The 15,194-nt window shown below is 60.0% G+C and overlaps 4 protein-coding genes across 4 annotated transcripts; 1 reads left to right on the top strand and 3 right to left on the bottom strand.

Moving 5' to 3' along the window:
- Positions 1-581: 581 nt before the first annotated feature.
- On the bottom strand, positions 582-2,210 carry rps2 (component of cytosolic 80S ribosome and 40S small subunit; the record flags this gene model as incomplete). The annotated part of the gene is made up of 4 exons (XM_002953971.1): positions 582-1,121; positions 1,516-1,578; positions 1,700-1,858; positions 2,055-2,210. 4 exons carry the CDS (start codon positions 2,208-2,210, stop codon positions 693-695), a joined length of 807 nt encoding a protein of 268 aa, XP_002954017.1. The 3' UTR covers positions 582-692.
- Positions 2,211-2,492: 282 nt separating this feature from the next.
- Positions 2,493-4,190, bottom strand: VOLCADRAFT_106196 (uncharacterized protein). Its single transcript, XM_002953972.1, has 5 exons — positions 4,034-4,190; positions 3,839-3,944; positions 3,555-3,723; positions 3,355-3,431; positions 2,493-2,993 (listed from the first exon to the last, which is right to left on the bottom strand). The coding sequence occupies exons 1-5, from the start codon at positions 4,162-4,164 to the stop codon at positions 2,898-2,900; spliced, it is 579 nt and encodes a 192-aa protein (XP_002954018.1). The 5' UTR covers positions 4,165-4,190; the 3' UTR covers positions 2,493-2,897.
- Positions 4,191-4,371: 181 nt separating this feature from the next.
- Positions 4,372-4,998, top strand: VOLCADRAFT_64140 (uncharacterized protein; the record flags this gene model as incomplete). The annotated part of the gene is made up of 1 exon (XM_002953893.1): positions 4,372-4,998. One exon carries the CDS (start codon positions 4,372-4,374, stop codon positions 4,996-4,998), a length of 627 nt encoding a protein of 208 aa, XP_002953939.1.
- An 881-nt stretch (positions 4,999-5,879) lies between these two features.
- VOLCADRAFT_94789 (uncharacterized protein) lies at positions 5,880-14,022 on the bottom strand (the record flags this gene model as incomplete). Its single annotated transcript, XM_002953973.1, has 8 exons — positions 5,880-6,078; positions 6,314-6,438; positions 6,991-7,141; positions 7,628-9,447; positions 9,601-11,681; positions 12,630-13,428; positions 13,716-13,858; positions 13,947-14,022. The coding sequence occupies 8 exons, from the start codon at positions 14,020-14,022 to the stop codon at positions 5,880-5,882; spliced, it is 5,394 nt and encodes a 1,797-aa protein (XP_002954019.1).
- Positions 14,023-15,194: the final 1,172 nt, after the last annotated feature.

Consider the following 15,194-nt stretch of genomic DNA (forward strand, 5'->3'; position numbering starts at 1 on the left):
GAGCAGCGATGTACGACAGCATGCGCTCACCACGACAGTTTTCGTTATTCCCACAGCCCCCTTATGATTATGTTTGCAAGTCTAGATGACACTGCCACGAGTTATCGAGGGGTTATCAGAAATCTCATATGGTACTCTCTTCAAGCTATCCATCGCCTTCTAACACAAGGGAAGTGGGTCCGGTGCTGAGACAAGCGTTCGCCTGGGGCCCGACTGCCGTGCCTGGCTGTGCAGGAATGGCAATACAATTCGCATGGTAACGGTCCGATCATACACGCAAGCTTCAGGGTCGTATGAGAGCGTTGTGGGTACTGTTCTGCGATTCACATGCATCCCCCTCCATTCGGTGTTCAAATACCAACAACTTTAAATCACTGTTGAGCACATCCTACGGCCGCTCCTGCGCTTCGCCGATCAGCGAAATTTAACGATCCCATCAGTCCCATAACATTTTCCTTCGTGGTGGGAAACGGCAGGCACAATCGAAGTATCGCAGGAATGCGGAGTAATAAAATACCCTGACTAATTTGAGCATGTCTGCGCAATGGCTGGCAGGCATAGACGGGACATAGAGAACCGGTAACGCAGCAGCGAAGTTACATTGCTCGCGGTGCGGCATGCTTTTCCATGGATAGTGTGCGGAACGAAGATGGCGAAAGCTTGACCGCAGGATTTACATGCTCGAAGTACACTTAGTAAGCATACGCTTCAGCCTTAGCCTCGCCCAGGGTAGGCTTCGCCAGGAAATCCGTGAACTCCTGGAATGGGGCCTTAGTGTACTTGCTCTCCCGCCACAGATCGGGCGTAAGGAAGCCATAGGTCTTCGACAGAGCGTTGAAGGTGGCGCGCACGAAGTTGCCCAGGGTTTTGGTCGACCCACGCGAGCAAGTGTAGCAGTCCTCAATGCCAGCCATCTGCAACACCTTCTTTGGGGTGCGCGCCGCCACGATACCGGCGCCACGGGGCGCGGGCGTCAAGCGGATAGTTACGGAGCCGCACTTGCCCGTGACCTTGGTAGGCACTGTGTGCACCTTACCAATCTTGTTGCCCCAGTAACCGCGGCGGACTGGAACAACGGACATCTTAGCCTGGATGATAGCACCGCGGATGGCGGTGGCAACCTGCACGACCGTAAGGACCAATAGCTTACCCAGGACCAAACCGTACCAACCTCCCGAGATGAAGTACAGGTGCCGAACATCCAGTCGGGACACGCTGACACTAGATCGCCCCAGACTAAGCTCCCAGCAGGCTGCTTGAATCAATTCGCTAATTAATAAGACCCACAGATCGACATGACTGAGCCTAGGCTAATGTCAATTCGCCAAGGCGAAGGTATTGGTCAATGAATTCGTACAATTGCCGTACCATTTATGCAAGCTCATGCCCGGTTGAAGGGACGTGCGGCTAGGCGAACCTAGGGTTTTAGGATAGCTCCTGCTTCGCGCCAATGCTGACGCCCTGGACGCATCAAACTACCTAAATCACAGACCTATGGATCGCACCCAACCTCACCTCCTTAGCGCACTTGACGCCCAGACCGATGTGGCCGTTGTGGTCACCGACGACGACGAAAGCCTGATGATTCGCAAAGCAAAACATGTTCATACAGCAAGTGCGTCGTCAAGAGTTTAATATGGGGCCAGAAGTGCTGGTAGGGGTAATGTTCCTGTGCATATACACAAGCCCCGCCTCGCACCTTGAAGCGGGTGCGCTGGCCGGCACGCGTCTGCTTCTGCACGGGCATAATCTTCATAACCTCATCCTTCAGTGCAGAGCCCAGGAAATACTCCACAATCTGGTACTCCTTAACAGGCATAGAGAACAGGTAGATCTGCTCCAGGGACTTAATCTTGCCCTGCGCAACGGAAAATCATTTGGAAAGGAAATCTTTTTAATTTGCTGCTTGCAAAACAGAAAACCAAAGAAATCATTGCAGAAGGTGCGGCGGCGCCATCATTGCGGCGCCTCTATGCCATCCTACAGGCTAATAGCATCATAATCCTTAAACCATGGCAACAAAAGTTCATGCTGAAAGTTGTTTTTAGGCTGACCTGCTGCACGAGGCGGCCAAGCTTGGTGCAGGGTACCCACTTCTCCTCATCCTCCTTCTTGCCGCGAGCGCGGCGAGCACCGCGGCCGCGGCCGCGGTCACCACGTCCACCAAAGCCACGGCCAAAGCTGCCACGCTCACCGCCGCGATCAGCCATGTTCTGGAGGGAGAGCAAAAGTAAAAGAACGCGTAAGACACCTGAGAGCTTCTCCGATATCAGCCCACATCTTATATTTTCACCTTGCGTTTAGACGGCGTCGCGTAAAGCGAAAGAGAGACATCACTCAGAGCTCGGCGGACTATGTGGTGTGGCTGGTACGGCGCCTGCAGTACTAGGCAACCAATTTCAGTCCGAGAATTGCCATTATCCAGTCTTGCTTATTGTCTAGCAGCACATGATTCCATGTTAAGAAAGCAGCGTTGACACTGTATGCCCGGACAGGTGACTGCCTTACACATGTGAAGCCTTTCCAATAAATTTATGTCTTGCTACATAACGACATCCTCAAATTTGGAAATTATACAAACCCGAAGAGCGAGCATAAACTTGGTGACGTCCTGAACATATGCACTCTATGACATGGGAATGCACCTGGTACTTGCATTCCCATTAGGAATCCACCGGGAGCACTCTTTTTCCGGACGTCCCGATTAACAGAGCCACACGTCCGAGTGTCGCCCATACCGGCACGCTGTCGCTACCCACAGGACGGCCCACCAGGTCCACCGTGCTGTATTGCCAACGAAAAGGAGCATACCGACCCCAAGTCCTAGCCCTGACGCGCAAGGCGACTATGTACAGAAAGTATGGTCACAGATGATCGCCAAAGATCAAGCCTTTGGGCTACGAGTCCTCCTGGTTCATGTACGAGCTCTCAAGAGCCTCCTTTTTGCTTTGAAGCGCCCCCTGGAATAGGACGTCCAGATGCGAATACGCCTCCTGCAAAGCCAGCGGTACACATCACATGGGCCGACTATGCAGGCCACGAAGGTTCCCGGCGATAGGAGGGCGGAGCCAGGGGGGACAAATGTCGCAGGGACGACAGCCTAAACACAATGCTAGGAAAGTACTGGTGGAAGTGACAGAAACAAGTCAAGCATTTAGCAGCACTCCGCGCAGGTCGAGGCTCAGCAATCATCCAGTTTTCCTACCATACTGCAGTGATGGATTCTGCACTTGCACATGACAGTGGCTGCCGAAATCGCGGACGGGTTGCCCCAAACATTGGAGTATAGACGGCTTGTAGCCTGTAAATGTACCCAGAAGCTTCAAACTGTTCGTCATATGCTACCCGTTCTACCTGCACGCCCGCTGCCGGGCTGCTAGGGTTGATCGCCACGTAGCACTGCGCCAGCTTCTTCAGGCCTCCTTGCAAACCTGCAAGTGTCAATATGTGACATGACAGCATGTCCAATCGACTGCGTCCATTCGTTTGGCCAGGCCCTTCACGGCCAGGCCTTGCCGTCCGCCCTGACAACCCAGCTTCATTCTACCGCGTACCTTGCCAGCCTCCAAGACCTCCTCCCTCTTTCTGCACTTGGATGGCCATCACCATGCACTGCCGAGTGTAAAGATTGTTAGGTTCGGCGAAGTTGCGGTAAAAGGTTTCCAGCTCACGCTCCTGTTCCGGCCGGGCGGGGTCAATGATCAGCAGCAGGCCGTCCAGCTCCTGCATGCAGGATAAGGCCGCATAAATACGGGGCTCATGCTTGCCATCTGCAGCCAGCTGCGCGCCAGCTGCATGCCAGCGCGGCGGCTGCCCTGGAAGCCCGGGCATGTGTCACCTTCGCCAGCACGGGCCAGTAGGACTGGTACTGCACGCTGCCCGAGCAGTCCCAAAACTGCACTTTAACACGGTCGATACCTAAAACTCTGCTAATCTCTTGTATTCTGCGTCCAACAGATAGTTAAGAGTCAAACTAACAGCGGATCTTCGTCAAGGCGTAGGCATGCAAGCTCGACATGCGCCCGCAGCTCACCTGACCGCGGCCGTCGGCTGATACGCCATCTCTCCAAGCAGTATAGGCTGCTCAGCTAAAGCTCTGCATAGAAGCGTCTTGCCTGTCCTACAAGGCCCCACGACCGCAATTTTTAGAGTAGTCTCAGCCATAGTATTAAGAGTTACACCTAGTCTGTAAACCAACGCGCTACAATATTAACGGGAAGAGTCATGGAATGCTGTAGGAATTCTCAACTTCCGCTGGTTTGCGTACGGAGGATCCAAAATTTCTAGTTAGCAGCAGAAGGAACGCATCACCCTTTCTAATAAAAGTTGCCACTTGTTACTGGATTCTGGCATAGACCAAAGCTGACCATAATGCATACCCGGATTAGCTGCCCACTTCAGCGCGGAGCGTATACGGCCGCAAAGCTACCCTTCGCTGCTGTATGCCTCCCTAACCTTGCTACGCTCAGGCGTAAGCCTTCAGTGATAGCACATGCACGGTACTCTCCAGCCGGAGGGGGTTGGAGTCCATCGCCCGGCATCGTCGACCGTGTAGTCGCAGCGCTGCCTTACATCCTGCCATATTTCGACGCTGTCTCTTATGGAAGATATCTTTTCCATATTTATCCAGCTGCCAAGGCTGCCATCCAGCCGTTCCTTCCCGCTATGGCCTTGTACCATTCTTTGCCGTTTGGCTCTTTCATCGCATTTTTCGGCCTCTACATCGGGGTTGTTAATAACCCGCGGTTCAGCCGGTTCGTGCGGTTCAATGCAGTGCAAGCGATCCTGCTGGACATCCTCCTGGCGCTACCGCGGCTGCTGGAGACGGTATTGACACCACCGGCGTCAGGCTGGGGTGCACAACTATACATTCAGTCTCAGAGCTTCATCTGGGTCTTCACGACCATGTGGGTCGCTTACGGTGTCGTAAGCAGCTTCCTTGGTCAATGGGCGCGGATACCTTTCATCGCCGAGGCTGCAGACCAGCAGATCCGGTGACCTCCGGGGGATCATGGATCATTGCGTGGGTGCAGCTGAACAGCAAAAGCGTTCCCCAACAATATGGAAGGCACAGGGGAGCGCCAGGCTTGGGACGACCCATGGGACGGTGCAGCATGATAGTTCCCGGGGTCCTGCATTGATGGTGTTCTTGGCGGAATTTGAGGATACCCTCGATAGAGGAGTGCGGAAATGGGTGCAGCAGTTGGTATTGTCCCTCGCTTTCCTACATAGGCCGATGAGGATGGACAGAACCATGCCTTACAGGGGCAAACACCATGCGTGACAGCTTTGACGAATGGCCGGTGTGCCTTGCATGACACGCCATCTTTTCGCGCATTATATTATGAGCGGAAATGTACCGTAGGCAGCTTAACGTGCAGTCCTCAGCTGCGTTGCAAAAGGCAGTCGTGGACGAGGATGCCGTTGGCACGCAGATCGGATTGGGACAGCCCAACGGGAGCTTTCCAACTGGGCGGACTATGTGAGATCGGTTGCTTAATCCAATTGCCGAAGTCTAGTGAATTTTATTGATCAGTCGCCTACCCTGTTCGATATGTGTAACAAGACGCGGCCAGTTTTTTATAATTACCCCATCCTGCGCTCCAACTGAAAGTATGAATGCTTGCGGACACATGCACGGCGCAGACGCGCGCGGCTAACATACGCACGCACGCCCTTGCACGCTACTCCTGCGTTTGCATGCAAGTGTATACTAATTTCCGCACGATCCCCGCATATAGTCTTTGGTGCACTTTTCTCCTTATTAGACGCCAGCAAAGGCGTTGCGCTCGCATCCAGCGCGCCACGCCTAACAGATTCGCGCTGTGTCCTGACTGGACCGGCCTGCGATGCTGCGAACACGCAGAGGAGGGCATACTTCAAACCATCAAGCCTGCGCCAAGCGCCCCAGTCGCTGCGTTCCTAGCGGGCTCCCGGCGTAACCGCTCTTGCTCAGCCTCGCGTTCCCGTTGACGTTGCTCTGCAGCCGCCTCTAGCCCGGCTGACGTAACTGTGTATCCGTACGGGTCACACCGGAAGCCGTTGCCGGTACGCTCAACATGACCCCGCTCCCACAGCCTGTGACGTGAGCAGAAGCAACGCACATTTATATAGCATCCCGGATTATAGGCAGTGGCACATCCGCGATGGCGGAGGCGAAAGAGATAGCACCTTTTGGGGGTTGGGTTTTCGTATATGCCTTTAAGATGACCCAGGATTCTGGCCCCGGCGCAACCGGCTGCCATGGGAGCCTTTTCCCATCTGGCACATCGGCACAGAAGCAGAACAATATGGCAATAACAATTGTACTCACAGGCGCAGCGCCTTGCTGGTGTCGGGATTGTTGCCAAATTCCTGCCGGAAGATCTTCTCGTACATCTTGACACCGGGCTGCATGGTCAGCAGGATGCTCGCAGCTGCCGCCAGCACGTTCGGGATCTTTGGAGAGCGAGGGCGACGGCATCGGGGGAGGTGCATGGTACCTTGTCAATTACCTCTCATTACCTAGGCTTGCATAGCTTGCTGAGTGTTGGCCAGTGCATCCAAAGCGTAGGACATGGAAAGACACGTGATGTAATCCATACTCTTGGGTATGTAGAAAACAGATCACTGCAGCGCAGCGTTGCCGTAGTTGTTGCGCCCTGCCATAACAGGAATAAGTGCCAGCTTAGGAGTTCCTAGGGGGTCGCAGCTGCATCCCAGCCAGACTCGCCTGCCCCGGTTGGCGCTTCCCGCGCTTCTTCGTTATTGGCCCCCGCGACGGCGCCGAGCCACCCTCGCCTGGGGGCCCTGTAGCAGCCACCGCCGCAGCTGCAGCGGCAGCAGCTGCCGCTACGGCCGCGGCCGCTCTGCTCCCTGTCGCGACTTCCTGCCCGCCGGATTCCGCGAGGTTCTCGTCCATGGCGGCTGCCTCGGGAGGGGTGTCGCGCTGCTCTGCCACGTTCTGCGCGCCCGTTTCCTCGGCAACTGTGCCGGCCTTTACCTGCGCACGGCCACGGGTTGACGCCCTGGGTGGCCGCTGACTTCCGTCGACCCTTCCAAGCCCTCGACCACGCCCTCTGCCACGTCCCTGCCCTCGGCCTCTGTCATGAGCCGCAGGAGTAGCGGCCACCCTGGACCGCAGGCCACGTCTCCGCGGCGGCTCCGCGTCGGAGTCCGTGAGCGAAGGTGAGTCAGACCGCGTGTCGGCCTAGGCATCCGGGCGGTGGACGGCAGGTAAGTACGGCGCCGCCGATGTTATATTTCTAGGCAGGAGCCCATGCGGATACTATGCGCCTCGGTTGGGCTTTCCTGGGGAGCCCTAGGTCGCATCCCCTGGCTGAGCGCCCACAGGGCATAAACAGGCCGTTAGATTCGAGGATGGGCAGGAGGGCACAGGAAAGCAAAATATGCATGGAACTGCAATCACTGTAGTGTGTGTGGAGCTACGACTGGAGCATCTATCACTCAGCAACAGTACTCCAACCAAGGGACAGACAACATTCCAAAGCCCAGTTCGCTGTAATCGGCTCCAAACCCCAACTGCTACAGGGCGAGTACGCTCCAGTAATTGCCATCACTCTGCCGGGGCGGATGCGGCACCCGTGCTACCACTATCGCCGTTACATTCTACAAACACCATCCGCACGTCCCTCCTACGTCCCGTACTCGCCCCACGCATCGCCTCTGAGGCCGCGCGCTTGCCTGCGTTCCTTCCTCGTTATACTGCGCCAAGTGTACGTCGGCCGCGACAGGCTTGCCCCGTGGACCGCGCTTCTTGCTGAGTAGCCGCAGCGCGGCGGCGGCGTCCGCCATCGCACGCGCGCCAGCAGGCAGTTCGCCATTACCGGCGTCATCCGTCTGTCTTGGATTGGCGGGTGAAGCTACGCCCTGGGCTTCAAGGCCTGTGGGCTCCTTGTCGGGCGCTGGCACCAGTGTGCGGCTCGGACCGGCCAAAGCGACCGCATCTGCAGGTCTCCTGCGTAACGGAGCGTCCCCACAGGTGTCATCAGCGATTTCCAGCCTGTCGAAGCATTGACCAGCTGCAGCTGCAGCTGCGGTACCATGCAATCCCAATCCTGGTGCTATTGCTGCTGCAGCGTCCACGGCAGCTGCAGCCGCAGCAGCCGCCCTGCGTGTGATGGGTGCCGGGTTGCTCGCGCCATGGCACGTCCTGCGCCGCTTAGGGCGATCCTCGCTCTCCGCGGCCGCAGCCACTTGGTCCGATGTACCTGCTTGCCTTCGCCTCGCACAGCCTGCCTTGTCGCCAGGCTGCTGGGAGAGCCCAGTGGGGTGCGGGGCGCGGGCGCCGCCGCTCCTACTGCTGCCACTTGCACCGCCGCGGCCCTTTACGGCCGTGAGGGCCGCCGCAGCAGGGAGGGCAGCTGCATGTGAGGGGACGGGCAACCCGTCTGCGCCAAAGCCACCCGCGGCGCGGCTGTCGCTTGGTTCTGGTGGTATGCAGCTGGTCCGTGGGTCATCGTCCAGCAGTTCGTCACCATGTACACCGCAACCGGCAGCAGTAGTGTTCTTTGTAACAGGCGAGGGCGGTGTAACAGGCGGGGGCGGTCTGCGCCGTCTGCCGCGATTAGCAGTTTTTACCCTGCCCAATTCCTCTGTCGGCACGTCCCCACCAACGATCGCTCTATTGGATCCAGCTCCGGGAACTCGCGGATCTGCCGCCGCCAGCGTCAGAGCAGCGTCAGAGAGCATCGCACCGCCTGCTGGCGGACCACAGTCACGATTGCTCTCCTCTACATGGTCACTGGCGACGACGCCCACGTCGCCGGAAGCGGTAAAGGAGCTTGGGCGGTAGGCGGCTTTAGCAGGATCAGCCTGACAGCGAGGCGCTTCAGCCTCTCTGTCTCTGTCAGGGTCGTGAGATGCCGTGAGCGCGTCGCTCGTTGGGGCCAATGCTGCTGCATCAAGGCCTAGAAGTGGTTCGCGCTGCGCACGCGGCAACTGAGCCCGAAGGGCTTCTTCACTCTGTATCGTCGCCCCTAAGGGCCGCGTGCCTTCAGTCCCAGGCACGCCTTCCGCAGCAGTCGCCGGCGCCACTTGCTGCTGCAGCGGCAGTTGTGAACTGGTTTCACCCATCATCCTGGTGTTGCCTGCGTCATCGACAGGCTTCTCCTCACCAGTGCCATTTACTGTTGTAGAAGCTTGGCCACCGACGACGGTGGCCAGGCACCGACGGTCACGGCCACGCCCTCTGGCCGTTGGTTCCTTAACTTCACCACAGATGTCATCACCGTCAAGAGGCTTCTGCTGCGCGGGCTTGGGCCTCGGCGCGGGACGCATTTCTTGCGGAGTCCGGGGGAGAGGCCGTGGGGGCCGCGCTGCACCGGTAGAGGCCGGAGCTTCAGTGGCCTTTGGATGGGGACCCGAGGCCTTGGTTGGCGCTCGGCGGCTCTCAGCGGCCTCCCTGCTGAGCTCCAGCTCCAGGTCCCATTCATTTGGACGCTTCTTCTGCGGAAAGCGTGGCTGGACTTGAGGCTGGTGCTGCCTCTGGTCCTTTGGTTGAGATTGCTGTGGCTGGGAGGACAGCTGCTGTGAGCCAGGTTGCGGCTGCACCTGCGGCTGCACCTGCGGCTGCACCTGCGGCTGCACCTGCGACCCAACCTGTTTCCGAGTTCTCAGCAGCGCTGGATCCTCACACACAGGCGCAGACCTGCTTGGCGGATCCACTGGGCCACATCCGCGAAGGCGGCGACGCTTGCGGAGCGCCGGCAAGGCCGGCTTTATACCGTCCTGTCCGGCCTCGATCTCCGTCTCAGTCGGGGACGCCGCGGCGCGGGCGCCACGAATGGGACGCGTGGGGCCGCCGCCCGCGTGTTGGCTGCGGGTAACAGGAGGCAGCACAAGCTGTGCATCGACTTCCGATTTGCTAGGCGGGCCTCCCTTACAGGCCAATGGAGGCGCGGCCACGGCGGATGGTGCTTTGGCAACCGGTGGTGCCTTGCCTCCCGGTACTTCTACATCAGGCTTCACTGTCGTCGCCGAGCCTGCCGCGGTGCCGATATTCCCATGCGCCTCAGGGAGCGGACCAGCAGCGGGATCCGCAGTCGGATTCCCAATGGGATCGCCGGCCATAGTTGGCAGCAGCTCCGAATCCGGAAGCGCACCTGGCGATTGTGGAGGCGGGGGCCCTTCCAGCGGGGCAAGCCGCAGGGGCTCGGCTGACACGTCCGGCGTCGGCAATGGCCGGACCGGCTCCTGTCGCGCCTGATCCTGCGCTTGATTGCTATTAGTACGGGTAGAATCAGGCAGAATTTCGGCTGCCGTGCCCGCCTGCTCCGCCTCCGGCCTTTCGCAAATATGGTTAGCCTTCAGCCTGCGCAAGCAGAGCCTCTTGGATGACCGCCGACGTGTGGCCACGTCAGCCGCCTCAGATGACTGCTGGTTCCCCATCCTTCCGGGGACAACAGCAGCAGATGAGGAGGGGTCCGCAGGTGCGCTGCCAGCTGGCCCACTTGCTGGAACGGCGGCTGCAGTGCCTGCCGCAGAGGCAGCATCCGCAAAAGGTGCGGCTGCAGCAACGCTGTGTCTATTGCCCTCTGGAATCCCCATCGTGCCTGCTTCGGGAGTTGCAGCTCCTGCTGCCGCTGGAGTGAGGCACGCGGACGCTCCTTCAACTGAAGCTTTGCCGGCATCGGCAGAGCCCAAGCCGATCATGCGTTCGGCAGGCTCGGCCGTCGCCGAAGGGCCGAGGGCGGCAGCAATCGCCGATCGAGTTCCCGAGCGCACCCCCCGACGGAAAGGAGCCCGCCGCGACGCCTGCCCGGCGCCTTCTACCTTCGTGTGCTGCGGGGCATGCTGAGACAGCTCAGCAATGCCCAATCCTGTCGAGATTCCCCCGTTCAATTTCAGCGGGGATGCCTCCGACGGCACCTGCACGGCGGCGCTGCCCTCCTGGCCCGTAGCCGCCGCCGCCGCCGCAGCAGCAGTAGCCTCTGGATCACTCCGCCCGCAAGCACTTACGTCCAGTTCAAGCTGCAGCTTGCGGGCTCGCGCCCTGCGTCCGTAACGCCCTGACACCGCGAATGCTGCAGCCGGCGGTGACATCGCAGTCTGTACCACCTCCAGCATGGGAGCCATACCCGCAGCGCCGGGAAAAGTTGCGGGAGCAGCCTGGCACGCCTCGGGCGCGCCTGCAGCGTTCTCCTTCCCCTGCGGTAACTCCATTGCATTAGCTGCAGAAGCTGCACCGGCATTAGTTGCAGGAGCCACACCACTGCTGCGGGCACCACCAGCGCCGTCATTGTCCTCCACGTGTGGCCCAGGCTTAGACGGCAAGACCGCCGGTTCCTGCGGGCTACGGCAGTCACTTCCAGGCTCTCGGCCGAGTGCAAGATCATCGTTGGGGGCCGGCCCCATTGCAGCCGCCGGGTTATCTACCACCTTGGGTTGAACTGCTGTCGCTTCGGGGGCATTCCCCGCATGCATCGGTGTGCTGTAAAGCCGCTGTACGAGATCCTCCTTCTGCACGTCCTTTGCGGGGTTTCCGCCTGCCGGTGTTGCAGCCGCAACCGCTACTGCCGCCGCAGCTGCTGTTGCGGCGGCTGCAGCTTCTGAAGTGTTTGCCAACGGGCCATCCCGGCCAGGATCTTCCGGCGCCAGAGGGGCCTCCGCGGGTGTCTCTTGCTGTGTGCCACTAGCTTGTCCATGGTTCGGCCGCATCGTATCGTCCGTTGCATTCCGGCCTGCCAGCGCCGGGTTGACAGGCACAGGTTGGCCGGCGGCTCGGCGGCCGCCCCGGTTATGCAAACCCACCGCGGCGCCGCTCAACCCCTCAGGCCCGGCGGGCTGCTGTTGCTGCTGCTGCTGCAGCTGCTGCAGCGGCGACGGCGGGCAATCCTGGCACGCCAGCGCCGTGTCCCTACAGGGGCGTTCGCTGACGTTCCGCCGCTGTGCTGAAGTCGGTCGGTTCTCTGCCAGCTCGTTGCCGCCTCTCGCTAAGTCAACCTCCTCAGGCGGATCCTTGATTCCACCATCCGCCTGGGCAACCATTGCATCTGGCGCATACACATCCGGACAACGTGCCGATGGGTCTGAAGAGTCTTCCTTGCCAGCAGGAGCCATAGTCGCGGCATCAGCACCACCTCTGCCGTCAGCGCTGCCATCGCCGCCGCTTCCACCACCGCTGCGATCACCGCCACCGCTCCCGCCGCCGCTATTGGCATCGCCGCTGTTGCCATCACCGCCGCTTCCGCCGCCGCTGCCATTCCCGCCGGCGCTACCACCGCCAGGGCCGTCGTGGTTCACCCTCCCCGACGGAGGGGGACTGCCGAGGAACGGCGGCATCGCCAGGAAGGTCCCAAGGGGCGGCCCAAAGGACGCCGCAGGTGACCCGAGGCCCATGCCCAGCCAGTTGCAGGTCTGCAGATGCACGACACCAGGACTAGACAAGCCCGCAAATTCTTCCTCATGCACAGTGAGCAAGCAGCTCCCAAAGCTGGGCAAAGCGGCCGCGGCATTGTCGGCATCCATGTCCCCTCCTCCTAGCTGCTGGTCGCCAGGCTCAGCCGTTAAGGTTGTCGCCGGTCCCGCCGCTGCTACTGGTCCAACATCGGCAGGGTTTGCGGCGGTGGCGGCTGCCGTGGCCGCGTCCTCGGTGCTCTTACGGGGAAGATGAGCGCAACCCGGCTCACCGCCCTGCGCATCGGCTCTGGCTGACGTGTCCATCGCGCCGGCTGTTGCTGCACCGGCTTCATCCCCACCCCGTTTGGCAGGCGAGCTCATCGAACCAAAGAAGCGACCAGCGGAGAACGTCGAGTGCGCCCCGGCAAGGCAGCAGCCCGAGGCACCGGCACCGGCACCGCCAACAGCTTCCTTTGTGTTGGTGCGTTCCAGCGCCGACGGCGGTGATGCCAGCCAGCCTGATAGGCCCCCGGTGTCCTCTCGTTGGAGGCGCATCAGGGGGCTGAGGATGAACGGCGAGCCGCTGGTAGGCGTGTTTAAGTCCAGTGCTGCAGGTGAGCAGATGCCGTACAAAGCGTCCATTCCAAACGGACTGGTAGCGCCGCCAGCGCCATCCCCTGCCAGCATGCAGCTCGGCGGCGGGCTATCGGCAGCGCCAGTTGTGGCGAGCTGCTGCACAGACGGCTCGGTGGCAGCTTGCGCGCCTAACATGACCGGCATGGCGGTGGCGTCGGCAACTCCGCTCACGTACTCGGCTCCGTTGGGGCTTTCTGAGCTGTTGATGGCGGAAGTGAGGGGTACGGAGCTGGGGACGCACGTCAGTGCCGGCGCTACCGCCGCCGTTGCCGCGGCTGCAGGCGTCGTCAACAATGGTTGTCTTAGCGCGGCCGCAGCCGTGTCTGCGTGTGCTCCGGTTGCCCAGACCTCCCCCAGGGTCCGCTGCACAGCGCTTTCGTCCGCATGCTGCTGTAGTTGCTGAGGCAGAGCCGACGGCGGAGCCAGCGGCCGCTGTGTCGCTGCCGCGCATGTCTGCAGCTGGACGTTTGTGGGCGGCAACGAAAGTGACTGTTGATGGCCCTGCTCATGTAGTGCAACAGGTTGCTGAGGCTGTGGTTGTGGCTGTGCCTGCTGGCCAGGCGGCGGCAACAATCCTGGATTCAGCGCTGGTTCGAGACACGCGCCACCGTGGCTTAGTTGCATCAGCTGGTGCAGCTGTCCATGCTGCAGCAGCTGCTGCTCGACATGGACCTGTGCAAGCCGCTCGGCAAAACCTGCGCCGTGCACACGCACAGCTGCACCACAACAGGGGCTTGAACCTGCGGCAGCGGCAGCCGCTGGCGTTGGCGATGCGTCGGTCGCAGCGCCTCTGTTGTGTAATCCTCGATTTTGCACCTGAGATGGCGGCTGAGACGGAGTCGCGACGCCGCATTCCAGTACGCCTTCGACCTGATGCTGCGTCCTGGGACGTGCCGAGGGTGGCCTCATGGTAGCAGCCGCTGTGGCGGCGTCGCTGGTAGGGCCTGCGGTGTCCTCGGATGGCAGCTCACCGCCGGGAGCCCCACCGAAGGGGAGGCACCGGAAGCCAGACCCACCGGTGGTAGCCGGACTGCGCAGATTAATCATACCTCTCAAAGGCCACGTATGGGCCGCTAGGGACCCACCGGGCGAAGACCGACGGCGTTCACGGGATGTACTGATGGCGCCCTCGCCATGGGCACTTATGGGTTCAATGGAGTTGAGCGGATGATGCGCAAGGAAGCCAGCAGTGTTGAGGAGCGGCATGCATGTCAACTGTTCATGCTGGTGTAGGTGTTGGAGGTGCGGCAGTGATTCATGTGAAGAAGGGGGCTGGTGGTGTAGTTGCTGCTGGAGTTGATGTTGCGGGGTCGGCTGCCACGGCTGGGAGGCGATGGCCATGGGGCAAACCGAGTGCCAATCTCCGAACGGTGGCGAACCCTGATGATCTGCAGTCACTTGCCAGCCTGGCGCGACAATGCTGCCAGCAGCCTCAGCGGGACACGAAAGAGAGTATGGCGTTTGCGCAGCGACTTGCAGCGGCCAACCAAACTGGCTGTTGGCATAGAAGTTGCTAGCCTGAACCTGCTGGAAGTGATGCGTCGAAAAATGATGTGCGATGTACTGCTGAGGTGCTTCCAAAGAGGATGGATGATTGTTACCGGCGACCTGCGGCAACATTTCGAGCAGCAGCGCAGCACCACCGCGACCTCGCAGCACCGCGGCTCGGCACCGCCTTCTGCGAAAGGATCACCACAGGAAAAGGTTAGGATTGTCAGCAGGGACATCACTACTGACGTTTAGAGGGCAACACAGCGTCCGATACTTTTGTTGCTTTCTTACCGAGTGCCCTCGGCCCGGAAGGGCGTCCGCCTGCCCTGCCGTGACGAGAAGATAACACTTTGTCCAGTCTCCCAATCCTGCAGCAATTTCCAGAATCACAGCCCTGGGTTTTCCGTAAGGAAACCGAAAGCAGAGCTCGGGCCGCGCATGGCAGGGGTTGTCGGGGCAAACTCCAATCGACGCATGTGCCGCGTAATCACCCTGACGTAGGATACGTTCTTATGCTACTGTTTCAGTTACCTGATGTATTGGCATGTGGCCAAGAGACTGTGCATATTGTTAGCGCCCATGGGTCATGCGGGGGATGTTACCGTTTCGCGCCAAGCCAAACATTGGATCCAGCAAAAGCTCCACGAGGCTTACTGAACATCCACAAAATAGACAACACGACATCCTACCAGCGACGGCGGAAATTGGTACTCAGGGCCACTATCACG

The sequence above is a fragment of the Volvox carteri genome (genome assembly GCF_000143455.1).
Source record: "Volvox carteri f. nagariensis unplaced genomic scaffold VOLCAscaffold_39, whole genome shotgun sequence".
Classification (NCBI taxonomy): domain Eukaryota; kingdom Viridiplantae; phylum Chlorophyta; class Chlorophyceae; order Chlamydomonadales; family Volvocaceae; genus Volvox; species Volvox carteri.

Bases quoted from the DNA above. Each gene is read 5' to 3' on its own strand.
- VOLCADRAFT_106196 (XM_002953972.1), bottom strand. From the start codon at position 4,164: ATGGCTGAGACTACTCTAAAAATTGCGGTCGTGGGGCCTTGTAGGACA. The intron at 3,724-3,838 runs GTGACACATGCC...TCCTGCATGCAG, and splicing joins ACTGGCCCGTGCTGGCGAAG to GAGCTGGACGGCCTGCTGCT. The intron at 3,432-3,554 runs GTACGCGGTAGA...TGACACTTGCAG, and splicing joins AGGTCTTGGAGGCTGGCAAG to GTTTGCAAGGAGGCCTGAAG.